The 26371-nt window shown below is 40.2% G+C and overlaps 1 protein-coding gene across 2 annotated transcripts in view; it reads right to left on the reverse strand.

Annotated features, from left to right (window-relative positions):
• Window positions 1-26371, reverse strand: part of csmd1a (CUB and Sushi multiple domains 1a) — a 378013-nt gene that overhangs the window by 180051 nt on the left and 171591 nt on the right. For both annotated transcript variants that reach the window (XM_067487730.1, XM_067487721.1), the window contains exons 4-7: window positions 19273-19467; window positions 18123-18330; window positions 4268-4380; window positions 3373-3450 (exon numbers count right to left, since the gene is read on the reverse strand). In XM_067487730.1, coding sequence (XP_067343831.1) covers window positions 3373-3450; window positions 4268-4380; window positions 18123-18330; window positions 19273-19467 — 594 coding nt within the window. The remainder of the gene's footprint in view (window positions 1-3372; window positions 3451-4267; window positions 4381-18122; window positions 18331-19272; window positions 19468-26371) is intronic.

A 26371-nucleotide genomic window follows, 5' to 3' on the forward strand; every position in this document is an offset into this window, starting at 1 on the left:
ACATCCCCTCCGTTTTGGTCCCCTTGAAAGAAATGCTATTTAGTGTTTTAATGAGCGTGGGTCCCAGGGTAAGAAACTACATTTCTCATTTAGGTCCAGGGGTGAAAAAGCTTGGGGGATCCCTGGACTACACATTTAAGAATCATTATCATCATTCTTTGGCTCCACATAATGATTATAGATAACAAAGCCCATTTTCTGTAGTGCGGCCCTAATTTTGCAAGTGGGATAGGCCCATCTGAGAGTGTTTAAGCACACATACAAGCATCAGTGGTGATCACTATGATTTTACTTAAACATCATGATATTCCATAATCCTCACCAAACATGGTAAAGGTCATTCGATTAACTACTTTGCAGCTGAGCATTGCTGCTTGCAGAGTTAATGTTTTTTTGTTCTTGGAATATTAAAGAGACGTGTAGAACATGAGATTTCTAAAGATACAGTATTTTTTTAAGTAGATGTCAGCCTTAGAGAAACCTCTATAAACTGCCACAGAGAGAAAACTCGGCCGCATAATGAGATGTTTCTGGTAGTTGTCCCTTCTTGTAACAGGCAAATGCAAAAGATTTAGACTCTGTCGCCTGTATTGAGACGATTAGCTCATGTGGAAGTAAATTTGTAAATGAGCATGTTTGTATATATCTGAGCTAGTGTGTGTTTCAGAACTGAACTCTTTACCAAGCACCACGTCATTGACAAATCAAATGAACTGATTTACCCTGGGAACTCCTTACGTACTCATGCACGCACTTAAACGCACACAGAGCGTACCCGTTTAATTTTAATTGCGGCAACACATGAAGAGGCACACGAGCACATGACATTTCTTTTTCTCATATACACACACCAAAAAAACACCATACTAATGTTAATTGCACCAGCACATGCTTGGCTGAGCGTGTAAATCAGCAGATTTATTGATGAGGGTTTTATTATGAAGTTAAATGCTAAGGAATGAATGAGGTATGAGCTTGGGTTTCTGTAATAATTAAAAGCCTCACAAAATCTAAATACTGTTTTGGAGGCATCTCCAAGCTGCCAGGAAATATGCTTGCCACTGCAGGCTATTGAGATATTTATCATATTTATCATTAAATTAATTGTTTTATTGCCTCTTGGTCAAGTGTTTATCCTGATTCCCATTAGATTCATCTGAGGTGAAAAACATTTTTCCTGAGGTCCACATAAAAACATGCCTCTGCCTCCTGTTTGCATGACCTAATTAAACACTACACACACACGCGTCAACCTTTAGCTGCTCACAATATGATGACAATATGACCTCTTAATAAAAACTGATGTACTCCAATTTCTGTACACACAAAAGCTTTCAACCATGGTTCATCACAAAACAAAGCTACTTAACTATTTAAACGTAGATTTTGTTTTTGTTTCTTTTAAGGGAGCATTGGGGTTGCGGGTTGCGATGCAGAAGGCTGCAGCTTCGAATATCCACCCCACCATGTGTGGCCCCCACCCAGCCACAAAGGATAATAACAGTTGATGTAATCAACAACTGATGTAAGGCTCCAACCCAGGCTGGGTGCCGCAACCCTCCAAAAAACGGCAGGGTTGGAACAGGAAGGTAGTTAGTTCCGCTGTGGCGACCCCTGAAGCCCAAAGCCGTTGTTTTGGTTTCTGTTAAAGGCCTCAGTTTCAAAAGTAAATCATGAAGATCTTCATAAAGAAATATTTAAAGGGTTCTTTTAGTGACCAGTAACTTCAGATAGTGTTATACATATCTCAATACATAACATCTACATCACAAAAACATTTTAGTTTATTTTAGATTTGACGCAAAACTAACATCTGGAGTTTGAGATCTGCAGCATGCAGTGAAATAAACTTTTGTAATATAATTCTTTTGTAATTAAACGTTTTATCACATACAATACTTTCTTCCAAACCACACAAGTTGAACTGCACTTGTCCTTCAAATTAAACATCAAAATGTGTTGCCGTAACTGCCCTTTAGAAGGGATTTTCCATTCTGACAGTAGTGTCAGCAGGAAGGAAATGAGTAGAAAGGACTGCTGCTAATACAAAGGTGACTAGTACAAGTAAGTACTTAGTGGGGTGTTCTGATAACTGAACAGTCAAGTCCCAAAAGAACAAAACAGCAACAGCCCCAGTCAGATTCCAGGATCTTTGTTGTGACCCTTTTGTCCTTTTCACCTCCAACTCTCTGTATCATCACGCAAAAGCAAAATGTTTGCACATTCTTAGAAGAATAAAGATGTGGTTAAGGACAGGGAGCACTACTGAGAGTTTTGGCTGACTTCCATTCACAGTCAGACATATTGTTGACCTACAGCATCCAAACAATTCAACCTCCTCCTGCTGCTGACGTCGCCACTATACAACAACTCATTTTCTCTTTTTCCTTCGTGGTGAATTTCACTTCACTTCAGAATTCTTAATAACTATGCTCACTAGATTTATCTGGTTCACATACGTAGACTTAGGTGCAAAGGTTTGCATCCCGCTTAGTTTGAAATGGCAGTAAAAATAAAGCAATTTGGTTGGTCATGTCCTGGTTTACTGTAGCTGAATGAGCAAAAAGATATGATTTAATAGAGAAAACACTTCACAAACAACATGTTGAATTACTTCTAAACCAGACACAAAATTGAGGCTCACAAGTTAAAGTGTTGAGGTTTGACACAATAACATTCAGCATTCTGATTACCACTCGGGAAATCCCATTTTTCTGAGGGTCTCAAAAAGACCAAAAAGTAAATTTGACTTACAATGTTTCAGTCTCAACTCAAATATTCTGTCATAGGCTTCACAGGGCATTATTAAGTTTTCCCATTTCTGAGTGAAGCCAAAATACTTCAATTGACTCAGCAGTTCAAACATTCACACGCCTTCACACCTTTTGTTGTCCTGCTCTTGTCGCTTGTTTTGCTCATTGAGAAGTAATTACAAAAATGACATGTATATTTGGAGGACTGTGTGGGTTTGTTTGCAATTAAGTGAATTGCAGGACAAGTTTACACCGAATAAAACTTGACTGCCAGGACGAATATATTTCACTTCCCAGTGCTGAGTGCATTTTAAAAATCCTTTTACTGCTGTAAATAAACATATATTTTGCTTCTGTAAACACTAATAGTCCCTCTTTGCATTGTCATTCTCATGTGAAGCTCTACCACTTCAGAAATGACAAAAAAGGAGTCGGACTCTTGTCTCCGAGGACAAGCCTGGTGAAAAATAGTTGAAATCACCGCTCGTGCTATATCAAAGATGGATGTAAGGTGTGTGTCCTTGTATACATATCGCAGGTTAGAGTGTGTGTGTATGGGAATGCAGTTGTGTATATGAGTGTGGCCAGAAGTGTGAACTTGAGCTGTAGTTGTACTTACAAACGGCATTTTTATGACTGGAGTCTTTACTGGGCATCATCTTCACTCCTCTGGACTTCAACTCGATTGCTTTCTTCACTGCAGAAAGGAAAGGAGATCGAGGTTGGTCATTAGATTATAAATCATATATTATTACACTCATCACTGTGCGAGTTTTTAATGAAAGCTCTTATTATTTTCAGAGTTGCCATCCGGTTCACATCAGCTCTGAGTGCAATCGCTCCTCCTATACTAACCTACAAAACAGAGGCAGAAACTGAAAATTAGAACAGGAAAAAGGAGAAGGGATTATGAGACACAGAAGTGGGGACAAGAGCAAAGGAGAGAGGGTGCATTAAAATTTATCCCATCTATTTTATTCTAAGTAGCAGCATTGCAGAGGATAACAGAAAAATCTGTGCTACAACCAAACTACATTCCACAGAGAAGCGCACGCACGCACACACACACACACACACACACACACACACACACAGAAAAAGCAGACAGGAGGAAAATGACAAACGTACCAATGGCAAGTGCCAGGCACATAACTCAGGAAAATAGAGAGACACAGCATTTAAATAAAACATGGGCCTTAATATGCAAATTAAGTCATACAACCAGTCAATTTGATGACAGGACCTGCAAGACTAGTCGAGGGATTTCAGATTACTGTACCCATTAAATGCTATTTTCAATTTCACTATACTATACATACTGCAAATATTAGGGGGGGAAGACCATATATTCAAAGACTCATTTGTATTTTATTTGCATGGATTAGTTTGTAAAGGTTTCTCAAACACTCCGACTCTATAAAAGACTCACAATAGTAGTGCGACCCCGCCCCCCCGCAAACACACACAATGTGAGTAGAACAGAGGCAGTAAATGAGTGACGTAGTGTGAAATACCTTGGTACTGAGCACTGAATCCTTTTCTTCGATGGTTGCTGTCTGAGGTGAAATGTATCCGGAGCCAGTTCTTATTTGATATCACTGGTGAGGGCAGGGTTGTACCAGTGAGCCTGGAAGTCAATGAATAAAAAATATATATATTTAAAAAACATAAACATTTACATTTTATAACTATCAGGAATGTGGCTTTTAGCAAGTTATTTCTCCTGAATTTATACTATGGCAATGCAAAGAAAAGGGGTGATATAATAAAACTCAAGCTTCGGCTATTTCCAGTGGAGTTCATCTTTGTGCACTAAAACACAGAGCTCTTCCCCTGTGTATAATTCTTTTTTTTTTTTTCCTCCGGATGTTATTGTTGTGTAATGTGTCTACATGCGTCTACCACACTGGTGGGGAGAATCGCATTGACAGAGTCACAGAGATAACATCCTCTTCAAGACACGAACAGTGTTTGTCAGTAGTTGCACTCAGTTTATGGACGGAAACCATCAACCTCAATCTGAAGCAGAGAAAAGTGCAGTTGTTAGAGGTAAGTGCTTCCAAACTGTTGCCATGTGATTACTGATTATAGACCGCAACATAACCAACCAGTGTTGACAAATGTTGTCAAATTACTTGTCACCACCAAAAAAAAAAAAAAAAGTAAAATCACATAAAGTAAAATCATACAGTACGCATTGTGAATACCTCCAGGATCTAACTAGAGGGCCTATACATAATAGAAATACCCCTACAGTATGTAAAGAAGAACTATCTGCAGTTCAAGTATAATTTTAATGTCATTCTGCATCATCCTGTAATTTAAGGTGGATTTACTGTAGCTGAAAGGCAATTTGTGTCTCTGCCCTACAAAATGGGGATGTGGGTATTCAAAAAGCAATCACTTTCATACCTATAATGCTCAGCACTGGCCCAAAGCAGGCTGTGTAAATGTATGTACAGGGTACAATTTATAAGTGTTTCACTGAGGGACTGTTCAGCAAAGCTTTGCTAATATTTACAGTTAAAATGTGCTAAAATGTGCGCCTTCTAACGGTTTGAAAATATCCAAAATTTTAAAGGATTAAAAAGAAAGCCAGAGCAAATCACGTTTAATTTATGGTACTGTACTTTTGGACCCTGAAAACATATATGTATGATCAGAGGTCAATCTAGGATCACGATCATATTAAAAAAACTTGAAAACCAGATGTGTATTACGTAAGGTAGAGTCAACTTAGTCACAGAGAGGTAAATTGATATAACGAAGCTGTAAAAAGTCTTTAAAGTTCACATATTCAAGAACAGATTCTAAAGCGTCACCACTGAGACAATGAGTTGGTTGCCCTATGGTAAGTCTTACATCAGCTTTAGCGGCTCTGCATTTCGTTACCAACGGCAACCGAGGCGGTGATTAAATAAAAAAAAGAAGTGGGGAAAAGGGTGCAGTGAGACAGAAAAAGGAAATGATGTAAGGAGCTGCTCTGAAGCCAATGTTCCCCCATCGTCCCTAAAGCGACAAGGGCCACTGTGACTGTCCTTTGATAATGATAGAGTCAGTGGTGGCCAGTAAATGTGGGGTGGTAGGTTACTGCCCCCTTTCACTTGTTCAGAGACTAAAAGAGACTTAAACATGTTAAAATCATTTTTACATTGCAACATAAATATGCAGTAAACACTGTTTAATGTAGCCATTAAATAGAAATGCTCCTAAACACAGTACTTGGTTATTGTGAATGATTCTGCCTACTTCCTGTGTGTATACAGTATGTGGCCCATTAAACTTTGGACAATAAGGTGAACTGAGGCTATGCTTGAATTGACAGTTTCAAAATTTTCCTCAGAGGTTTCTGACCTCCTGTTATGGACAGTTGTCAGCTCTGTCTTTGTTTGTGTCCCACCCACAATTACTACAGCAGTGCTAATGTTGCTACAGCTCAGCAGCTCAGTAATGTTACTGCAGGCGAAGGAGAGGTGAGGTGGAGCCATCGAAAACACAGAAAAGTCCAGTTTGTCCACACAACAATGTGTTCACCAGAAGAAAAACGAGGATGAAGGAGCTGGGACTAAGCAGCAGGTTGGTGATGGAGTCTTTCCAACTATTGTCCTGACAAACTGAACCTTCAAGGTGTCCTGGCAGGGGCATGGTTCTAACTCTCATAGCCTCTCTACCGGTGTGCCGCAGGGATCAGTTCTTGGTCCTCTTCTTTTTTCAATCTATACTACATTCATGGGTTCTATCAACCACTCACATGGTTTATCCTATCACTGCTATGCTGAGGACACACGGCTCTTCCGGTCCTTTCCACAGCAAGGTGGTCTTCCCAGCCAGACCTTCAACGCAACACCACATCAGCATCAACATTGGATCTGCAGTGATTGGATCTGCATTCAGATTTGCCCTCTACAACATCAGAAAGATCAGACCCTACCTCACGGAATATACAACCCAACTCATTGTGCAGGCGCTGGTCACATCTCGTCTTGATTACTGCAACGCTTTGTTAATGGGGTTACCAGTATCCACAATCAAACCCTTGCAGATGATCCAAAATGCAGCAGCTTGCCTCATTTTTAATCCGCCAAAAAGGACTCGTGTCACACCACTCTTCAGAGCTCTACACTGTACACTGTGCTTCCTGTAGCTGCTCGCATCAGGTTCAAATCTCTGTCTCTTGCTTACAGGGTGGTTAACTCAACCGGACCTGCTTACCTCAACTCACTCATTCAAGTCTATAATCATTCCCGTCCACTGCGGTCTGCCAACGAACAACACTTGGTCGTCACCAAGCAAAATTCTTCAGCTCAGTGATTCCGCAATGGTGGAACGAGCTACCAAACTCTGCACGCTCAAAAACCCTACTCCCATTATTCTGAAAACAGAACTCTTTCTATGCACTTAAATCATTTTTTTTAAATTCCTTTCTGCTCTTTCTTGTACTTGCATCTCAAGAAATGGAAACACTTCTTCTGATAGGACTTTGCCTTTATGTTTCCTTCTTGACTTGGATTTTTGCTGCCTTTTACCTCACTTGTAAGTCGCTTCGGTTAAAAGCGTCTGCGAAATTTCTAAATCTAAATGTAAAGGTTATAGAGATGAAAATTAACATTGTGCAGCTTAAACAGCTGTTATTAATGATGTCATTAATATAAGTGTCCAAGTTAATAAGTGTCCAAAATCTCAGCTGAGCTTACTCAGTGTTGAGTGAATAGTGAATGAGTTACTAGGTTAGATATGACATAAAGCCACTGTCATTGTTCAGGATGCACTGAACTTTTAAAGTGTGATGGCTGGAAAATAATGATTTTCTCATAACACTGACTTGAATGTTGTAAAGTCTATAAATTTAACAAATTTATGTTGTCATCACTACTTAATTGCCACTACTCTTCAGTCTGTACGTCTGTGATACCAGACTAAAACACACCAGGGACCACTTTTCCTTCAAAGACCACCAGCTGAAGGATAACAGCTGAAGAACACCTGAAGCTGAGAGATGCTTGTCAACCTTGAAAAGACCTTGAAAAGGATGTCTTCACTGACCAGACTGTCAGGAGAAAAGAGACAAGTGACTCAGACTGCTTTTACTGGGCAGTTCAGCAGCATCACAGTGAGCTGTTTTTTTGTTTTTTTTTAAGATTTGGTTTAATGTTCTAGTTTTATTTAGTTGTAACAGGGCAATACAAGTTTTACACGTTATAAAATTGATTTAGCAAATAACTGTTTAAATATGTGCCGGCCATTTAATTTCTTTGCATTTAATCCAGTTCTCAAAATATTTACATTGCGATGTTTCGTATGCTGTTGGGGTTTTAAATGCTTTAAAATGTGGGTTTATTGCTGTTTAAACTTTTATGTTGTTGATAACGAAGACTGATTTTTGCTTATCCATTGCTTTAATTAATGCTGAAATGTTCATTGTTGATCAGCTAAGCAGTATTGTTTCCGACACACTAAAACTACAACGCCCCAAAAACATGTTCAGCACCAGCCGCCACTGGACACAGGTACGGCATTCTGAGCAGATAGAGACAGACAGGGAGGGAGGAAGAAAGACTGGTAAAGAAAGGGGCAGAAACAAAATATGAGGAGGCGTAAAACTATCAGGCACACTCATTAGATGGCCTTAATCGATGATTATTGAAGTAGAAACAAAGTTATGACTGTGTACAGTTGATGAGGTTATTAAATCAAAAAGGGCTCAAGAAAATTGGAGAAAATGGAACATGTCCGGGAGACATGTCTCTGCCCAAAGGTGCCCTGACGCACTGCACTGAAGACTTCAGTAGGGCAAAGGTTCATCTCACAAAGAGTCAACCCCCCTGGTCTTTATTGATTAGTATGGCTAAACACAGTATGTTGTAGCGTGACATAATGAAATAACATTTGACATAAGAGAATCTATAAAGGCCTATTCTGCCAGTGGCAACACTGTGTATACAGTATATGAAATCAAATAACGATTGTGATGTTTTTTTTTGCCCTATTTGCTTAAATGTGATCGCTGTATCTAGTTGTAGGACTCACATGCATATCTTGGTACATTGTTTGTCCTGATTGAGCAGAAAGAGAGAAAATTCACAAATATTCAAGCACCACAGTATTCACATTTAACACTAACGATTTTCTAAACAAATAAAATAGAAGGCAGTGAATGTAACACTGTATACTGCAGTCCATACTATCTGGAGTGATTTTGTACACAACCAGTGTTCAGCACCTGACCCTGACCTACGACTTCCATGTGCATGTGGGGTGCAAGGAAGTTGATGTAAATGCCAATGAGAAGCCAAAACGCATCATGAAACATAAGTGCTTTTTCTTGTTTATCTGTATGTTCTGGAATTTTTTAAAATTCATTTCCATCCTGGTGGAAAAAAGTTCTCAGTATAAAAACGTATACAATGGAACATTCATTTTATATAGGAATAGGTCGCTGGACTTGTTTTCATCTGAACATGAAAGTTCTATGTTCAGTTACACAGTATGTATCACACTATGTGTACGCACAATGTATGTTGGGGTTCTTTCAACCTGTTACATGATACCTACTGGACTAAAATATTTACTATATTCCGCTCTGAAGTGTGATAAAGTGGGTGTATAAAGTAACATAACATGGACATACTCTAGCACCTCAAAACTGTGTAATTGCAGTACTTGAATTAATGTTAGTTACTTTCAGTCACTTCAAAAAAGAATCGTTCTCTGAACTCTACAGCTTTTATTGTACCATCTCACTTCTTTATTTGTATGGAAATTAAGTAAAATTTGGTCCATTTTTATATGATGTGATTTAGTTGAAACTAGATGTTTAGTGCAGACTCACTTTCAAGCACATTTCTATCCAGAAGAAAAACAATTACCTGTGCGGTATTACTTTGGGAAATCACTGCTGGTATTACACTGTTACAGCCTCAGGTCCTCTGCATTTGCAAAACAGTAACGGAAAACACTATTTATGTGGTGACAGCAATATCATATTGTTGTAAATGTGCTCATTCAAAGTGCAAATGAACTGGTATTGTACATCCGCTCGTATTAATCACACGGGAATACAGCATGTATATTCATTTCTACCGTGAGCCCTATAGATCAACACATCGGTACCTCAGTGTCACCCAATTTTAAAAGCCATCTGTGCACCTCATAATTCCAGCTTCTCTAAATCCAATATTAAACCCTTTTACAACTTGATTAGCAAACCATTTGTTTATTGCCAACAGGAATACTTATGGGACGGACAGAGGGAAACTTAAAACGTATCTTCTCACTACATGTTGATGTGATCTCATTTTAAACCAATTAACAACTTGGATGAAGTGAAACTCCCGGCTGCCCACCTGTACATGGTAAACACCATGTACAGATGGCACATTGATCAAAATGTATGTTATATGTATATGTAAAAAGCTTTTCTTGAGCTAAATCCAAAATAAATGTGGACCAAGAAAAAGCACTAGATTTTGCTTTTCCTTTAAAGATAAATACATTTTGAAGTAAATCATTTCAAGATGTATAAGTGTAGATACTAACAATCATTCTCCATCTGTGTCCTGCACCACTGTCTCCACCTTATAAGTGCAGCAACAATTAACATCATAAGCCCCTTTCCCTTTTTGGTCAGCTTCATTGGCTGAAAGCTGTTGCGGGATGAGCCTCCCGTCATGTGACCCGGTAAGTGCTAGAGTCCGGCGACAATGGCGTTTCACAAAGATTAAGAGTGATAAGTCGTTCCCAGAGGAGGTCTTTATGCACGGTGCTTTGGAAGATTTGTTCTTGTTTGGCCTCTGTACTTTAATAAATTAAAGCACATTTTGGTGATTTGGTGCCTATTTTCTGCTCTCTAATGGTAAGAAATCAATTACTAAAGCTTTAACAAATGTACAGAGAGCTTGCAGTAAAAATAGCCTCAATTTAAATAGCTTTGTCAGTGGCAGGTCTTGGGTTAAGGTTGGAATTGAGATTAGATCAAGGTCAGGGTAAGGGTTGAAAAGGGGTACGTAGTGCTGATGATCAAGGTGTTAGAGGGGACACTATTGAGTCCAAAGCAGATTAAAACAAGATGATTATAAGAATGCAAGTTTCCGTGCATGTTGATGAAGACACTACGTTTAACCAAATCAAATAAATAAAGCCACTGTGTGTGTGTGTGTGTGTGTGTTTGACAGAACAAAAACACAGGGAAATATTAAAAGGAGAGAGAGACAGAGATAAAAACTGTGATATGCTGCATCTGTTCCATTATTCATGAGAACTGGCCTGCTGCCTGACATTGGAACGAGAGGGAGACAAGAGGTCAGAGAGAATGAGAGCGACGGATGAATCCAAACTGTAGGAAAGACAGAGAGAGAAAAGGCAGCAAATGAGGAGAGACTGAACAGGACACAGAGGCTGCAAGACAGAAGTCAGGTGGAGATGGAGACGGAAAGGAGGGAGAGACAGTTAATGACACACGGGTTTGACAAAAAAAAAGTGCAAAGCAGGTTTTATGATGACAAGATGAAATGCCAGACTAAAAGAGGAAGTTTAAAAAAAGCAGAGAAGAAAGAGACGGGAGAAAACCCAGCTGAGAATACCTGTGGAGGAAAAATAGGGGCTGTTGGATAAAGAACATAGGAGAGGAGGTAAAAGCAAGAAATCCATTTAAATGAACAGGAAGAGGGAGGTTACATTAGCCGTGAGCAGAGGTTGAAAGTTAAAAAAAAAGGTGAGACAAGGAGGCATGTCCAAATGAGGTTGGACACTGAAAAGCCAAGATTGCATAGGATGGAGATAGATGAGAAAGAAATTGAAGCTGGAAAAAGAGGAGGGGTTGGAGAAAGGAGGAGAAAGGAAAGAGATAAAACAAAGAGGACCACGGAGTAGGAGAGACAGACAGAAGAGGTTGCAAAACCAAAAGAAAGGGACGAGATAAGAGAAAAGCAGGGGAGAGAAGAGGTTTGACAGACCAGAGAGGATTGGACAATAAAAGAACACAGACCAGGTCACAAACCAGAGAAGGGAAGAGGACAAAGGCATTTCTGTGCTTACTGTAGCACTTCTATTATTATCCCACTGCCTTTTTTGGTGATACATGAACATCACAAAGACAAAGACGTAACTTTCTACTGTCTGGGCACTGTTGTTTGTGCCCCTGCCCTCTCTATTGTCTGCTGGTATTGCTGGCAATACATTATTTTCAGTGTATTATGCTGCTGTACTTATTGCAAGTCCCTGTGGATGTAAAGCATCTGCAAAATGACATGACGGCCCTATAAAAATAAAAGATTGGATACAAGTCAGAAAAGTTGGAGAGCACATTATCCACAACAGATACAGTAGTTGTTTATTCCAAGTGCTTAGTGCAAAGCCCTAGTACACTGCTACTTTTTTTAATCTCATAGCAGCCTCACACTCACACAGTCACACAGCCAGTGAACATCATTTAAAATGTAAATGTAATAACAGGACAAGAGGGGCAATTCTAAGTGTGCTAAGGAGGCTTAAAGAGGGCTTGTGGGTACAAAAAAAGGCAAAGAGGTGAAGTAAAATAGGAAGCAGCAGGAGAGGATCAGGAAATAGACCTGAAGAGAGGAGTGAACGAGAGGTAACAGAGGGACACGAGGAGAAAGCAAATGGGGAAAAACTCTATCAAGGTTACAAAAAGGGTAAAGAAAATCCAAACCTATTTTTCTGCCAGTCGCTGTCTCCAACACTGCAAAGCACTAAGGACGGAAAAGGTTCACCCAAAGATTCTGCAGGCGTGTTGTGATGCTCTTTGAATTGGTAGAGAAGGGCCCATGTTTCAATAAGGGGGCTTGAGGGTATGTCCAAATGATCAAGGAATCACACCGCTAAATCTTCCTGCGAAAACCTGCGAAGGTCAAGGTGCTAGAAATCAAACTCTGGCTCAAACTCTCACATTCATAGGGAGCATTGTTGGCTCCGTCCCAGTCATGTTAAAAAGGATCCACATTTTTTCAGCGGGGATACAGAGCTGCAAATCTACATGTGCTTTGGGGTTTTTGTAGGATGCTCACAGCTGTATTTACCAGTTTTCCGTAGGAGTTGCAGAAATCAGGGCAGTGGACTTTTGTCTTGTTTGTATTGTACATAGAAAAACAAGCAGCCTGGCATTTGTGCTGTTTGGAGACGATATTGTCCTTCTAATCTGTGATTCCCCTGGAGAAGTTGCTTAGTCAAATAGCTAAATAAAAAAGAAGTTCAGGAGTTTCAGCTACACTTAAAATCCTTAAATGATTGCACTTAAAATGATTGCGATAAGTAGTGTCGTCAGATTAAATGGGGCTCAGACTTTACCGGTGCGATAATGTATAAGATATTTAGAGTAGGCAGCACCTTAATATTGTCTGATTGGAGACTTTCAAGCTGGCTTGAAAGAAAAATGAACTAGATTAACAAGTAGAAAATTGATACCTAAAAGAAAATTACTTTGCTGCTTCTATTTCTATCGTAGCTAATAAAGTAAATCATAATGAAACAATGTGTGTCATAAAAAGAGAAGTGGTAAAAAAGGAAAGGCCAAGGCTAAGAGAAACGAGAAAAAGGAAAGAGAATAAAATACTCTGAAACCCCTTTCAACACAGTCCAACAAAAATAATGGAAACTTTCGCACTTCTCACTAACTTGAGTCAAGTTTTAATTAATCATATTTCGTTCTGTCAGTCCGCAGCTTGGGTTTGCTCATTTGCACCGTGGCATACAATTCTGTTGTTGTCCAAAAAACGATTAGAAACACATCAGCGGGACACATCGCTCTGCTGGGTGACACGTTTCTTTGTTCCAAAAAGCGCGATGACAATACTTCCCCAGTTGCCCTGAAAAGCAACAACTCCATGAGAGATCTCCACGCTGTCCTCAAGTATTCAACTCAGATGGTTTTTGTTTTTTAAACAGGTCTCAACCACGTTGTCAATAATTGTTATGGCTACGATCTGGGGAAGAAAAAAAAAAGGCAAATCCAGGCTGCAGGCTGACTGACAATAAACAGGAGCAGAGGCAGCATCATTGTGGGTTTTAGTGTCTATATGAGGATTGTTGGAAATATGTTCTTATAATTAGTAGCTTAAACACTACTAAGGGCCTACAGCCACGCTCGCAGCTCTGTGAGGATTTTTCTTACAGGCCTCAATGCTAACATCAGCATGGTGATGTGGAGCTGGTGTAATGTTTACCACAAAGTCATTAGGATTCCTCCTCTGGGATCCATGACTTCTTGCAGGTGTCATGGATTAAGGAAGGAGACCTGATTTGTTGCTAATAGTGTCATATGTGTATTGGCCATGTTATTCAATAAATGGAGTAATTGGCACCTTGGGACTTTCATTTAGTGTGAAAATGATAAGAAGAATGAGAATTCCATCAACCTCTTAAAATCAGCAAAAAGAAAGCACTGCTTATTAAAAAGGCGTGCTGCTGTAATGAGAGATTATAGAAAAGTCATGTTTTCCACACGGCCTACTCTTTGAAAATCAATGAATAATATAGTAGCCTATAAGAAACCGTATTTGACTAATAGTTATTGGTCGTGTTCCTTTAATATAAGACAATTCAGTCACTGGAAGAAAATGACAATGCTAACGCTTGTTGGAGCGTTTCAAAATGTCTCGGGCTTTGAAGGACTGAGACAGAGGAGGAAAGGATGACAGTCAAAGAACAGGGAAAGAGAAAGAAGAAGAAGGGGAAGCCAGCAGGAGGGTCGAGAGTGCTAGAAACTGAGGAAATAAGAGTAGAACAAAAGAGGAAGAGGAGTGGGTCAGCAAGTACAATGGGGGTCAGGATGAGGTCGTTTTAGAGCAGAGAAAACCTGCTGTCAAGGTGAACTAAATTCACAAACCCAGCTTATTTGTAACTTGTCAACAAAGACAATCAACAGTTGCAACAATACAGATAAGAGCCTATATCCATGGAAAGAAACGTATTAAGGATAAGATCTTAGGCCTCACACGTGCACACGTACATCAAAAAAGACTTGTTACGCAAAGTTGTTGCAGTATTTCTGCACATAATGAAGCACCACTGTTTTGTTATCTATGTAGTGAGAGTAAGAGCTTATGCATATTTTAAACAGAGTTTACAGGAGCAGGCTAAATTATTCGGAATGTGTGATATACACATTATTGCCGAGGTTAGAAATTGTAGAGGCTGTGACATGATCAGTAGTATGTCCCTAAACTTTAATCATTTCCACCAATATGTAAAAATAGCAGATTCAGAGACACAAGGTTGTGTTTATTTTTCTATCCTTGATTTATCAATGGTAGTTTCACTAAGAGGCTGTCTCTCTTTTCCGGAAATGTCCTGAGCCCATTTACACACATTCACACCTGAAAGTTGCCAAAGAAAGGTAGTGCTGAAGCTGATTTATTTATTAGTCCCAGACAGATTTAATACTTCTGGTCTGAGGACTGAACCATGACATTCTGGTTGCAAACTCAGTTCTCCAACCTTCAGGCCATGACTGAAATAAACAGTTGTCTAGACGAGACAAGAAAGCCTGGGCAAACAGCCCGCTCTGTCTCCTTTCTGATTTAATTCACTGGTCAGATTTATGGCTTCGTTAGGTGAATCTGGATCTTCATATTGATTCATGCAAAACGTAAGCAAATACGTGCAATGAGAAGGACTGATGATCCCCCTGAACAGCATACAGAAACAGCTGAGTGACCTGTTGACATTTCACTTGCTCAATGCAGCAGGTACCAGCAGCACAAATGGTCTTATTAAAATGTCTACGTCTCTGTGACGGTTCTGTCTGTCATTTTGCCCTCAGTCACTCTCCCATCCTCCGCATTGTCTTCTTTGTGTTTCACCAATAATACTGGTGAATTAAAGTTCCCATTAGCCGGTAACTGCACCGTTTTTTTCCAGTCTGACCTCATTTAGCAGACAGGCAGATAATCTATTCCAACATTATATTCAGGGGTACAACTGTTAGTTTACCCTGAAAACACTGTTGGAATAGATTGGCTTAGGTTGTAAGAAATGTTATGGTGTGCATGTGTGCATGTGTGTGTGTGTGTGTGTGTGTGTGTGTGTGAGAGAGAGAGAGAGACAGCTAGTCAACCTGACATTCAACCTGCCAGCCAGACAGGAACATGAAACAGGAAATTGCTTTTGGGACAGCCAATAAGAAAAATCTCTCTGTAAACAGGAAGAACCAGTCACAGCGGTTCTGTCAGGTGTCAATCATTCTCACAATGACCTGCCCACAGGCCTCAGTGAAAAATGTCAATCGTCACTTAATCCCACTCTTAGAGAAAGGTATTTAGGATTGTATTACATTGTGCACGGTGCAACTTCATTTAAGTTTACTTTTCATCATTCGTCATTATACAGTGTCGTTGTGGTTCTGGATCAGTAAACCTTTATTTAATACATAAGACGGGTGGCCTGTGGTGGATAAGATGCAAACCATATAACTGCATAATTTCCGGTTTCATTTGATCCTGGGACGATAAAGGCAAAGCAGAAACTAAAAAAGCTAAAAACACTGTCTTAGTGTGGAGAAGCACGACTTTACAAATGTTCCGACTAAATTCTATCGCTCCACTCTGGGAAGTACATACAATACAAATAACCTAACATGTATGTTAGTCAAAAAGGCTTCGGTTGCTGCATGAGGCAAACTTTTGGGTGAACTCTCCGCTACGCTCCCTATCGTATATTGCAGAGGGTGGGTTGACAGTGGTCTTTAAATGTTACACTGTCAGTGACGAGCTGGGTGTGCGTGTTGAATGTGTGTAATCTGTCAGAGTCTGGAGAACCAATCAACAGCTCACACTGTCAGAGGGCCACTTAAGACCTGACACACACACACACACACACACACACACACACACACACACACAGAGAGAAATGGTAGCCATGGTCGATGTGTACAGCTCAGATGGTGACAGGACTAAACATTCAATTACTCTCCATTTCTTTTGTTTCCATCTAGTGCTATGCGCTTTATCCCCCTCGCTCCTCATCTTTTCCTGTCGACCTATCGTCTCTCTCCTCTGCCAGTTGGACCACAATCATTGAAACACGTCATGTCTTCGTCAGAGACCTTTGTCACTGGACATGGTCTATCAAGGCATTTTTATATTTATCCTGTAAGTAAATGTATACATTCACCAGGATTACAAAGATTGCAAAATTGTAGTGCTGCTGATACACAGCATTGGCTTCATCAGTTTGTTTCCTCTAACTACAAACATACCAGGCTGCTCTGACATTTGTATTTATCGATATTGAAAAGATGCCGTTTTTGTACTTGGTTTAGTATTTGTCAAAGTATTTTTCTTAGTATGTTGCTTCCTCTGGCTTGCACAAAGTCGCCCACTTTTCCTGTTTGCAACACATCAACTTTATGTACTGACTGTTCACTTGCTGCCTAATATACCCCCCACCCCCACCCCGCGACAGCTAACAAGATAATCAATGTTATTCACTTCACCTGTCAGTGGTTTCAGTGTCGTGGCTGATCGGTGTATGACACACTGATACCAAAGAGTAACCCCCGCCCCCCAAAAAATCCCAGTCTACCAATATCAATTTTTGACCAGACCTACAGTAGCTCACAGGCATCTGTGCTGTTATTACAGAGGAAGGCCAAACTACTTTTTCACTTTCGCCTCTCTAGATTTCTTTAGCTGTTCCAGCAACTTGAACTAGTGACAGCCCTGCAGCTTTAAACATTAGGCTGCCCCCACTCCCGCAAAAAACACATCTGAGCCTTCAATGGAGATGTGTGATGTTCCGAGCAAACTGACAGGAATTCCAACAGCACTCTAAATTTAAAAACCAGAGTGTGTTCTGGTACAACAGAGTGCCAATTTCCAAACAAGACCACAGAAAATGGGAGTGAAAACAACAATCTATCACTTTCCCTGTAGGATTTGAATAAACCAAGAAAATCAACAGGACTCCTTTGCAGCTAATCAATCAGCGGTTGTATCTGTCCTCCCCAACAACATCATTAGCCCTCTTCTAATATTAAATACCCCCCTCGAAAGTATACAAGTTAGAGAAAATTGCAGGGAAAACAACAACTGCTCTCTTTAATGTGAACATGTCAGCTAACAGAGCAACGCATTCTTAAAGCTACTCATTCTTACAACGTAGTATGCTGTGTCCAAAACAAGGACATGGTGTTCGTGGTCCTGTTTATGAGTGTTTAATTTTCCGCTCGATCACAAAGAGTGTCCATACAACTCACTCCTCAAATGTCAGCCGTGATCCTCCGCTTTCATTGTGTACTTTTGCTCTGCAGCACTTGGCACACGGTACCTCAGCCCTGCTGACTTCTACAGAGACTTTGATGCGCTCGGACTATTTTTCCCACTCAACACCGTGGTCTTTGTATGAGTTATTTCTCACCATATGCTTGGTGCTTCCGTCCCGCTGATTTCCAGGAAGTCATATTTGTCCTCTAATAAGAAGTCATTGAAGACGAGCGCTATAGTGTCCCCAGGTTCGGCGAGAATTGACCACGTACAGTCCAGGTTGTTGTCGTACTCTGCGGGGTATCCGGGGCTGGTTATTGAACCCGCGGTGCCTCGTAACGTGCCGCCACATGCTCCCTCGGCTGGAGTGACACAGAGAGGCAGAGATATGAAATGAGAATGGACAGCAACTCCTGTCATACGAGTGTTTTTTGTATTTCATGCATTTATTTTGGTTGTATAGAAAATATATTTGAAAGGCTCACAACAAACCGTGTGCTTCCTCTCCCTGCGCCTGCCTGGGTTTTCACATCAGAAGATGCAGGTTGGGTTAAATGTTCGGGGGGTGACCAAATGTCACTTCTACGGTATTTCATTTGTATTGTGCCTTGTCTCAAACTGTTTCTATTTGGGCCTCATATCATTGGCTTGTCAGTCACTTGTAAAGCAGTTTACATGGCATTATTCAGTATGAAAGGTGCTATTCAAACAACCTTTTCAATGATTGACAAATAACTATTTTGGTATGTTCAACAGCTTCATTTGTCATTATTCACAAATTTACATGTCAGTCTTTTTTTTTTATAAATGAACATAACTTGGCGTTAAGAATTTTTACAAATCCTCATTTCCACATCCTCAGAATCAATCCCACGATCGCTGCATGTTCATTGATATGTCATTTGTAATACATAATATTCAAACACTAATGAGGGGAAATAAGGAAAGAACATGGTGAAACCCTGAAAAGATCTGTTCTTGTCTTTAAGCTAATGAACCATACGAAAGCCTTTGTTTGAGGATTTGGGCTTCAATCTGTTTGATACAACGCTTTGTAATTTGACTCAGACCTTTTAGTGCTTTTAAACAAATTAATAAAACCCTGTGCGTCTCTCTTCATCGGACCTGTGATGATTATTTTTTACATCTGTCAGTTTATTCTTATATATCTATGAGCTAACAGTGGCATGTCGCAGGATTTGGATATCAGTTATTGGTACAGTGAAATTATGACATAACAAGTGAACTATTTTAGGAACAAGATGACATAGACTAAAACCAAAAAAAACCCAAAAAAGGTTTACCTCTACAAAACGGTGATGGGAAGTCCCACTGTGCTCCGCTGCCCGGTGACACAATGCACGTGAGGATGCTGTGTCCTTCCAGCACAAAGCCCGACTCACAGCTGTATCGGATCTTGTCCCCCATGTTGTAGCGCGAGCCGTGAATGATTCCATTCGGGATGAGGCCGGGGGTGCCGCACGTATGGCTGGGTAGGACTGAAACACACAGGAGAAAACCGAGAAATTCAGCCCAACCAAAAAGGAACCACTTTTAGCAGGTCAACAACAGAAAACACATTCATTATCATGGCTGTGTTTGTGCCAATATGTGAAACAGTGGTTTAAAACCCTTTTGGCTTGTGGCTCCTTAAAATAAATCAGTGCCTACTTGTGATTCTACTCTTTGTGCAATCAACCAGTAATTTTAGCTCCTCCGAGTGTTTAATTTGGGTAATACTTAGCTAGCTGAGGAGGCAAGAAAATCCAGTATTTTACATGAGAAAAGAAAAAAGCATGATCCTTAAGCTGTTTACCATCATCCCATCCTCCACCATGTGAAGATGCATCAGCAGTGATGCATCAGCAAACATTTCCACTGCAACGTTTGAACGTAATGGTGATTGCAATCATTTACTAAAACATTAAAAATTATTTTTACAGACATCACACTGGGAACCGACCAAACAGCAGCAACACAAAATGCCAAAAATGTGTACGTTTCCAAAAACCCCAAAAATATGTGAAAGTGACTGTGTGGAATTCAGATGTCTGGCTACGGTGTCCTACAATCTGCTGTCGCCAGTTCTTAGATGACACAGCTCTACAGAGGGGGCAGCTACAGGCAGCTCATGGTACAACTAGGCCAAAATAAATCTATGAGTGTAGCCAACACGCCTTAGCTCCACAGAAGGGGCAGCAACACAGTGGCTGTAGTACAACTTGGACGCACTCCACAGGATCTAACCTTAGTGTATGCTGTGTGTGTATTTGTATAACTGGAGCATGTTAACTTGGTGGGTGTGTGACGTGTGCATGTGATGTGTATCCAAATGGTTGGCTAGTGTGTGTGTGTGTGTGTGCATGCACAGTGCAGTGTGTCCACTCAGTCAATCTGCGTGTTTATGTACACCGTTCCAATTAAATTGTATGGTATTATAGCATGGTAATTACACAAAGCTTCACCATGAGACCCTGGGAACTAGGACAGACAGAAAGGCTGAGAGGTGTGTGGGGGGGGTGGGGGTGAGAGGAAGAAATGAGGATGACGAAGAAACAATGGGAATGAAGAGACAGTCAGGAGAGAGGAGAGAAAAATGGGGGGACTACTAGAGACAGCGTGATGGAATAGGAGAGAGGAAGAACTCCAGTCAGACAGCAAAAAACAGAGGGGTGAACTAATTGCAGTGGACCCTAAGCATGTATAATTTACTTTAATTGGCTCATTATTTGAATTGTAAGAAGTCATGCATCAGAGGCGAGTTACTCACACTAAGTTGACCATGCTGTCCTTTGTGTAAACATGCCTCGTGCTTTGTTTTAATAAGGTGAGACACGCAAGCCAATTCAAAGGCCGACCTTAAGCACTGACTGAAGGATGGGCAGAATGAGGGTAAGAAGCGGCGGAAAACAAGAGCGATTGAAAGGAATCATGCGTCCGAGCCAAGTCATTAGTCACACTTATGTGACCGTACAGTCCTGTGTCTGCCAGGCTGCCATGTTTTAACGAGTCAGATCGGTACACAAAGGTAATCCCTCATTTAGACTAATGTCTGAAGAAGTCATCTGAAAGAATCGGGGGGTATTTTGGAAGGATAAAGCATTCACAAGTATTATCAGCATCCAGCTAATCTCATACTTAATTACAGCTGCATTTTTCCTCCAGCTCTAACTGAAACCATTGAAATTCTGTCAATGAGGGTTTTCTTCTCTTGCTAGTTTACTAATATTAAACGGTGCGGCCCAGTACCGTGTTTACATCATGACATACTTTGGTTTGACGGTTTTGTAGAATGAATGTGAGGCCCAATATGTACACTGTACTTCATATTGACAAGATCTGATACTTTACATTGATACACATTGGATCCAAATGGTTGCGTTGATGTTACATGCTGAAGTAGTGGCCAAAATCTGATTGTTGTGAGTCTAAGCCACATTTTTATGTGCTGCCGATTAACAATGTTTCTGCTATACAAAATTCATTCATTTGTATTTGTTTTATTTGACCTTTCTTTTAGCAGGAAGTCCCTTGGGATTGGATCTCTTTTGCTGGGGGACACCTCTGGCCAAGAGGCTCAATAAGTGCATCAATAACAACAACACGGAAACTGGGCATCATAAATGAGACATTATGTACCGTTCACGGTGCATGTTTCTGTTTTTGTTTTAAAACACTCAGACATTCATCCCAGGAAAATAGTCCAGGAAGTAGTAGAGAATTCTGAATATGGTTCCAGGACCTTGGAGCAGCATAGGAGAAGGCTGCTCTGATCCGTAAATTCTGGGGACTTTGTACAGCCTCCATGTGGAAGAGCGAGAATTACACTAGGGTAACAGTCTTCATGGATGTGAGTGGAAGTTTACCCAGGATGCCCTCATAATGCTGTATTTTTATTGTTGTCAAATTTGTGCGTAGGTGCATATTTACTGTTGGCATCTCAGTGTCCACTACCAAAAAAAATCAACAGAGCAAGTGCTGGATGGAGAGATGATGAAGTTTAAGATTTGTGGGTTTTTATAATGTAAACCTTTGTTCAGAACAAACTGTAAGGCAAATATAGCCTCTTTTGAGGAAATTGCATATTTTATCTTGCACAGATGGGGTTTAATTATGAGAACAGGGCATTTCACATTTCATCCACATTTGACAAATAGGTGTAGTTTGATAGGGGGTTTACAGTGTTCACACTGAAGTTGAACACGTGACTTGAGAGAGACATGAATGTGAACCGTCAACATAACAATGTCGGATCTGACTAAAAAGAAATCAGAATAGATCATTATGGTCTGTAATGAAAGCAATGTATAGTATAATAGCCTGTAACTGTATTTAAAGGGATTTACTGTTAAAAAGGAATTTATGTAACTTTAATCTAAAAATGATTCATTAAAAATTATTCAGTGTCTTTTGAACATGTCTCCAATTAAAGGAACAGGTTAACATCATAGAAAAATTTTCAGCCGCCTGATTCTGTCAAACAAAGATAACGTTCTTTTATACTGTTTCTGAATTCTGCAGCCAAAAAACCTAATGTGCTAATCAGACAACTTCATACTGCTCCTGGGCGAGGCCTAAGCAAGGATCCCCACATAGAATTGGTGCCCAAATATTCAAACATACGCCTCAAACGTTTCTGTTTGCTGCACTCCCAAACAAAATTTAAAAAAATAGCGTTTAAACCCAAATTAATTCCAAACACACAGGGTAGGACTTTGTCTCCAAAGCAAACGGCATTGGCTTTCAGTGACTAGCGCTGGAGAAAAAGCTTCTCAGCTAAACAGAATTGCAGCCTCCTTCTGTACATAGGAGTTAATTTCACTACAAGATTCAGATTATAATTGACGAATACCTTCTTTTAAATTTGCATTATTTATGAGTACTAGTTCGGGTTAGATTGTAGAGAAAATAGTTCTGCCTGTATGCACAATAATTTAATACAATTTAATATAATTTTGAAGCTCCCAAACTTTACCATGCCCAGGTATAGTTTGGGAAGCCATGCTATAAAATAGGTGCTGACTGCTAATTTAGTGTATTTAATTATTTAAAGTTTGTTTTTAACAAATATACAAAGTCTACTTGTTCCTGGTTTGGCCATTTACATGTTTGCTGTAACTCCCACCGGCCAGGGAAAGGTGCAAACAATAATGCAACTCTTTTGATACATGTATTGCTAAGAAAAGCTATAACAATGACACTGCTGGGCATAATATCCCATGATAATCACCTGCTGAGCCTGCTAGCATGTGGAGCAGGTACCTACTGGCCCATAGCTATGCTCCATATCCAATTAGACTATTTTCAGCCCAGAATGCAGACGTACTTGGGGTTTTTAAAGTGTCCAAAAGTACAATGGGAGGCAGATCCTTCAGCTATCAAGCTCCTCTCCTGTGGAACTGGCTTCCAATCCAGATTCGGGGCGCAGACACCCTCTCTATTTTTAAGACTAGGCTTAAAACCTTCCTTTTTGATAAAGCTTGTAGTTAAAGCTGCTCAGTCAACCTGAACTAGCTCTTAGTAATGAAGCTATAGGTTTAGACTATAAGAGAACCTCCCCAAGTGCAGTGAGCTCCTGTCCTCTCTCTTCTCTCTCATTTATATGTCACCACTGCATAATATTAACTTTGTTTCTTCTTTCTCCCGTAGTTGTCTTTCTCCTTCTCTTCTCCCTCTCTCTGTCCCTTTCTGCAGGTGTCCTCGGCATTGGAGCTGTTTGTTTTCAGCGTGCAGCTACTGGTCCTACCAAACTGTCCAATGTTTTGTCAATGCTTTTTGTGGCTCTTTTTCTTTTCTCTCTCCACTTTCCACTCATCCCAACCGGTCAAGGCAGATGGCCGCCCACCCTGAGCCTGGTTCTGCTGGAGGTTTCTTCCATTAAAGAGAGGGTTAGGGTATCTCTGCACTGTTGCCTGTGTCTTGCTCAAAGGGGATGTGTTCGGTTTCTTGAACATACTCGTATGTTCTTGACTTTGTTGTGAATTGGTGCTATATAAATAAAGTTGAATTAATGGAAAAATAATATCTAAAGCAGGTAGGCAGAAATATCAACTACAAGCCTCCCTGAAAGATACTCATTTGATGGACTTGTTGGATGCCAGTTCAATAAGTCCTCAGACCTCAATTACCAATTCGGTCATTTGTTCCAACCCTCATACAGACCACAGAACATTTTATTGTATTAGTGCCCCCACACAGAGAGGGAGACATTGGATTCAAATTGTACAAACAAAGCAGTTTTGTTAAGGTTAGGCACAAAGACATCAAGGTTAGGAATTAGGGTTAGATTCTAAACGAACATGGTTAGATGTTAAAATACATAGCTTTACTTTAAAGCACTGATTAGGCACATGGTTCACATCATATGACTTGTTACAACAAAGCAAACAGTTGTCGCACTATGGACTAAAACTCTGGTCTCCTCTGAGAAAATCCTCTGCTTTGCTCTTTTGACCCATCCATCCAGCCCTGGCAAACCTATTTCTCTAAAACTAGGAAACTGTAGATGCTACAGCCAATATATCGGTCAATTTTGCCTGCTTAAATATACAATTCAGTCATAGTAGGACAAGCTCCGCAGTCTGGATATTTGTCTGTTTGCATGGGAATCCCTCTATGTGTGTGTTTCTACTGAGAGTAACTGATGATGCTCATCCGTTATGTTTGTCCCTTCGGGCCCTTTAAAGCTTTAGGGCAGGTCAGTATGTTGCTATGGCAACCCGAGCCCAATTCTAAAGTCAGAATTTAATAAAGAAGTTAGTACAGACAGAAAGGTGAGGAGAGTGAGGCAAAGTAACATGCACAATGGATTCGGTGATTAGAAGAATGAGAGGAGGCAGGAAAGAGAAAGTGCTGGGGAAAACAATTTGCATTAAGAGGAACTAAAGAGCAAGAACGGAAGAAAAACACGAGAGCCAAGAGGAATGAGGAAGTAAGAAAGGAAAGGTTGGATAAGAGAGCTTTTAAGAAAAGCTTTTGTTAAATTATTAATAAATTATTACCAGTGACTTGCAGAAACCTTGTACGTGGTTTACTGTATCCTGTTTCCTATGTTGTCCTTTCAAGTCTCCTATGCCTCTTAGACGATGATACTGTATATCAGTTTTATCTTCTCTCTTACTATCACACATCCACAACAAACCAGTTGAATAACGCAGGACTACTACTAGTTTTAGTGATGATACACGCCGTTTAATTATCGAGGGATTACCGAACGGGCCAACTCGGCACAGGGCAAGTCAAGAAATAGTTTTGATCAACAGAAAATGTCTACAAATAGACATCCACGGACTTAAAAAACAGAGGCAAAATGACCCCAAAACTATAAACAAGATAAATGCACAAACTTTACCAAAAGAAAATGTAAAACTACCACAAACAGAAACACAAATAAACAGTCGGGGGCCCTTCTCTTGTCTTTGTCCAGGGGCCCGTTTGTCACCATTTTGTCATCAGATGTGTGAAAAAAGGTCAAATCCAAGTTAACTTCTTGTTGCCAACAATGTGAACTTTTACACTCACCGACTCCAAGCATAAACTGTCTGCCTGTTCAGTTAGAACAGTATCTACAGTGAAAAGGTCATGTGCAATATCAGAGGTCGGGACTAAAAACAAAGCTGCTGCTGCTGGAAAGAATTTAAAACAAACCATAAGCAACCATGGACACGTTCACTACCTCTACAGTTGTTCTCTCCCAAAGCCTTCACACAGTCGGATGCATTAGCTCACCATCCTCTAAAAATAGCAGCGCAAACAGCTCCTTGAAAGTGTGTCTTCTCGTTTTCTCCTCGTGCTGGAAATACAGCGCTCTGGGGACAAGACACGGCAATATTCACGTCTGAGTGTTCCAATCAATTAAATCAATAGTCAAAAATAAATGTAATGAAAAATGTGAAGAATTACAGGGCTCACAGTGACAATTCTAAAAGACCCAGGCCTTCTTTCATTAACACGACAGCCACTGATAACTGCTAGTTCCACCGGCAACAAGTTTCATTGTGGAAAATGTTCACAAACACTTAACGAAACACACTTACTGCTCAGTCACAATGTTAATTAAAAAACGTGCATGGAGGGACTGAAATACCATAAGCTAATGAATTGGTAATAAATATACAAATATGTTAGGTTACATTCATCCACCAAGCATCAACTCTGAAAGAACAAAGGTCTTTCACTCCGTTTGTGATGATCTAGAACCTATAATACAGGGAGTAAGGATGAAAAGTGACATCTAGTTACCTGAGCTACATCTTTATCCACAGCATGTCATTTGCCACAAGCCCAGAGTTGGAACAGACGGTTATCAAATCTAGCTTCTGAAACCTGATATTTTCCAGCAGGCTGTGAAGCCAAAACCAAGCGGAACCAGAACGAATGTCAGCCCGTCTGCACATGTTTCCA

This window comes from Channa argus, chromosome 2, assembly GCF_033026475.1.
Source record: "Channa argus isolate prfri chromosome 2, Channa argus male v1.0, whole genome shotgun sequence".
In the NCBI taxonomy this organism is placed as follows: domain Eukaryota; kingdom Metazoa; phylum Chordata; class Actinopteri; order Anabantiformes; family Channidae; genus Channa; species Channa argus.